This window comes from Ursus maritimus, unplaced genomic scaffold (assembly GCF_017311325.1).
Source record: "Ursus maritimus isolate PB19 unplaced genomic scaffold, ASM1731132v1 scaffold_2027, whole genome shotgun sequence".
Lineage (NCBI taxonomy): Eukaryota > Metazoa > Chordata > Mammalia > Carnivora > Ursidae > Ursus > Ursus maritimus.
The window spans coordinates 1-1557 of NW_024424484.1; the positions used below are offsets into that span (position 1 = coordinate 1).

The following is a 1557-nucleotide window of genomic DNA, read 5'->3' on the forward strand; positions in this document are numbered from 1 at the left end:
TAGAGATCAGAGTCCTGGGCACCGTCCTGGTGCTGGCGACATGGGGCAATCTGACTGTGCTACTGACCCCGGGGCAGCCCAGCCGTAAGCGCTCCCACATGCACCTGTTTGTTCTGCACCTGGCCCTGACTGACCTGGGCATGGGCACTCTTCCAGGTGCTGCCACAGCTGCTGTGGGACATCACCTACCACTTCCAGAGCCCTGACCTCCTCTGCCGGGCCGTCAAGTATCTGCAGGTGCTTAGCATGTTTGCCACCACCTACATGCTGCTGGCCATGACGCTGGACCACTACCTGGCTGTTTGCCGCCCCCTGCGCAGCCTCCAGCAGCCCAGCCTGTCCACCTACTGGCTCATCGCTGCTCCCTGGCTGCTGGCTGCCATCCTCAGCCTGCCTCAAGTCTTCATCTTTTCTTTGTGGGAGGTGATCCAGGGCACTGGAGTGCTGGACTGCTGGGCAGACTTCCGCATCCCCTGGGGGCCTCAGGTCTATATCACGTGGACCACCCTGGCCATCTGTGTCCTGCCCATGGCCATGCTCACGGCCTGCTACAGCCTCATCTACCACGAGATCTGTAAGAACCTAAAAGTCAAGACACAGGCCCGGAAGGTGGAAGGAAGGGGCTGGAGGACTTGGTACAGGACCTCACTTTCTGGCCCAGCTGCAGCCATGCGGGGGCTGCCGTCCCGTGTCAGCAGCATCAGCACCATCTCCAGGGCCAAGATCCAAACCGGGAAAATGACTTTTGTCATCGTGCTGGCCTACATCGCCTGCCGGGCACCCTTCTTCAGCGTCCACATGTGGTCTGTGTGGGACAAGAATGCCCCTGATGAAGATTCCACCGACGTGGCCTTCACCATCTCCATGCTCCTGGGCAGCCTCAGCAGCTGTTGCAACCCCTGGGTCTACATGGGCTTCAACAGCCACCTGCGGCCACGCCCCCTGCGCCACCTGGCCTGCTGCGGGGGACCCCGGCCCCAGCCCCGCTCATGGCACTCCAGCGACAGCCCCTCGAGCTGCCGCACCACCCTGCTGACCTGCTCCAGCGGCCTGCCCACCCTCACCCTCAGCCCCAGACTCAGCGGGGACCCTGGGCCCGAAGGCTCGCCGAAGGACTCGGTGCAGGCGGATGGCGAGGCCTCCACTGAGACCATCGCCTCTTAGGGAACACTCGCCTGTGGGGCTGGTGGAGGAGCTCTGCTCATCTCAGCAATGGGTGTAAAAGCTGGGAGGGCCAGGGTTGGAGTTAGAGGGAGCCCATTTTGAGGCAGGGTGAGGGGGCCAGAATGGCCGTCCTACCCGTGGTATTACAGGTGCCTCTGGTGTGCGGGCAGACCCTCGTTTGCTCCCAAGCTCCCACCTTGGGAATCAGGGAGAGTCAAAGCCTCGCTTCCCTGATCCTGTACATTCACAGGGTGCCTGGGGGCCCACGCCTGTGGTGGGTGTGGTGCCCCAGATCTCAGGCGGGCTGAGGGTGGTCCTGTCTGTGGGTCTGCAGGTGGCAGAGACTCTGGCTACTCTCCCGCCTTGACTGTTTGTCCCCATCCTAACCCGACT

The 1557-nt window shown here is 62.6% G+C and overlaps 1 protein-coding gene across 1 annotated transcript; it reads left to right on the forward strand.

The window, feature by feature from the left end:
* Positions 1 to 8: 8 nt before the first annotated feature.
* On the forward strand, positions 9 to 1164 carry LOC103680475 (vasopressin V1b receptor-like; the record flags this gene model as incomplete). Its single annotated transcript, XM_040637046.1, is given in 2 exon segments — positions 9 to 143; positions 145 to 1164. Coding segments are annotated over 2 exon segments (1155 nt in total), but the record flags the coding sequence as incomplete, so codon positions are not given.
* Positions 1165 to 1557: the final 393 nt, after the last annotated feature.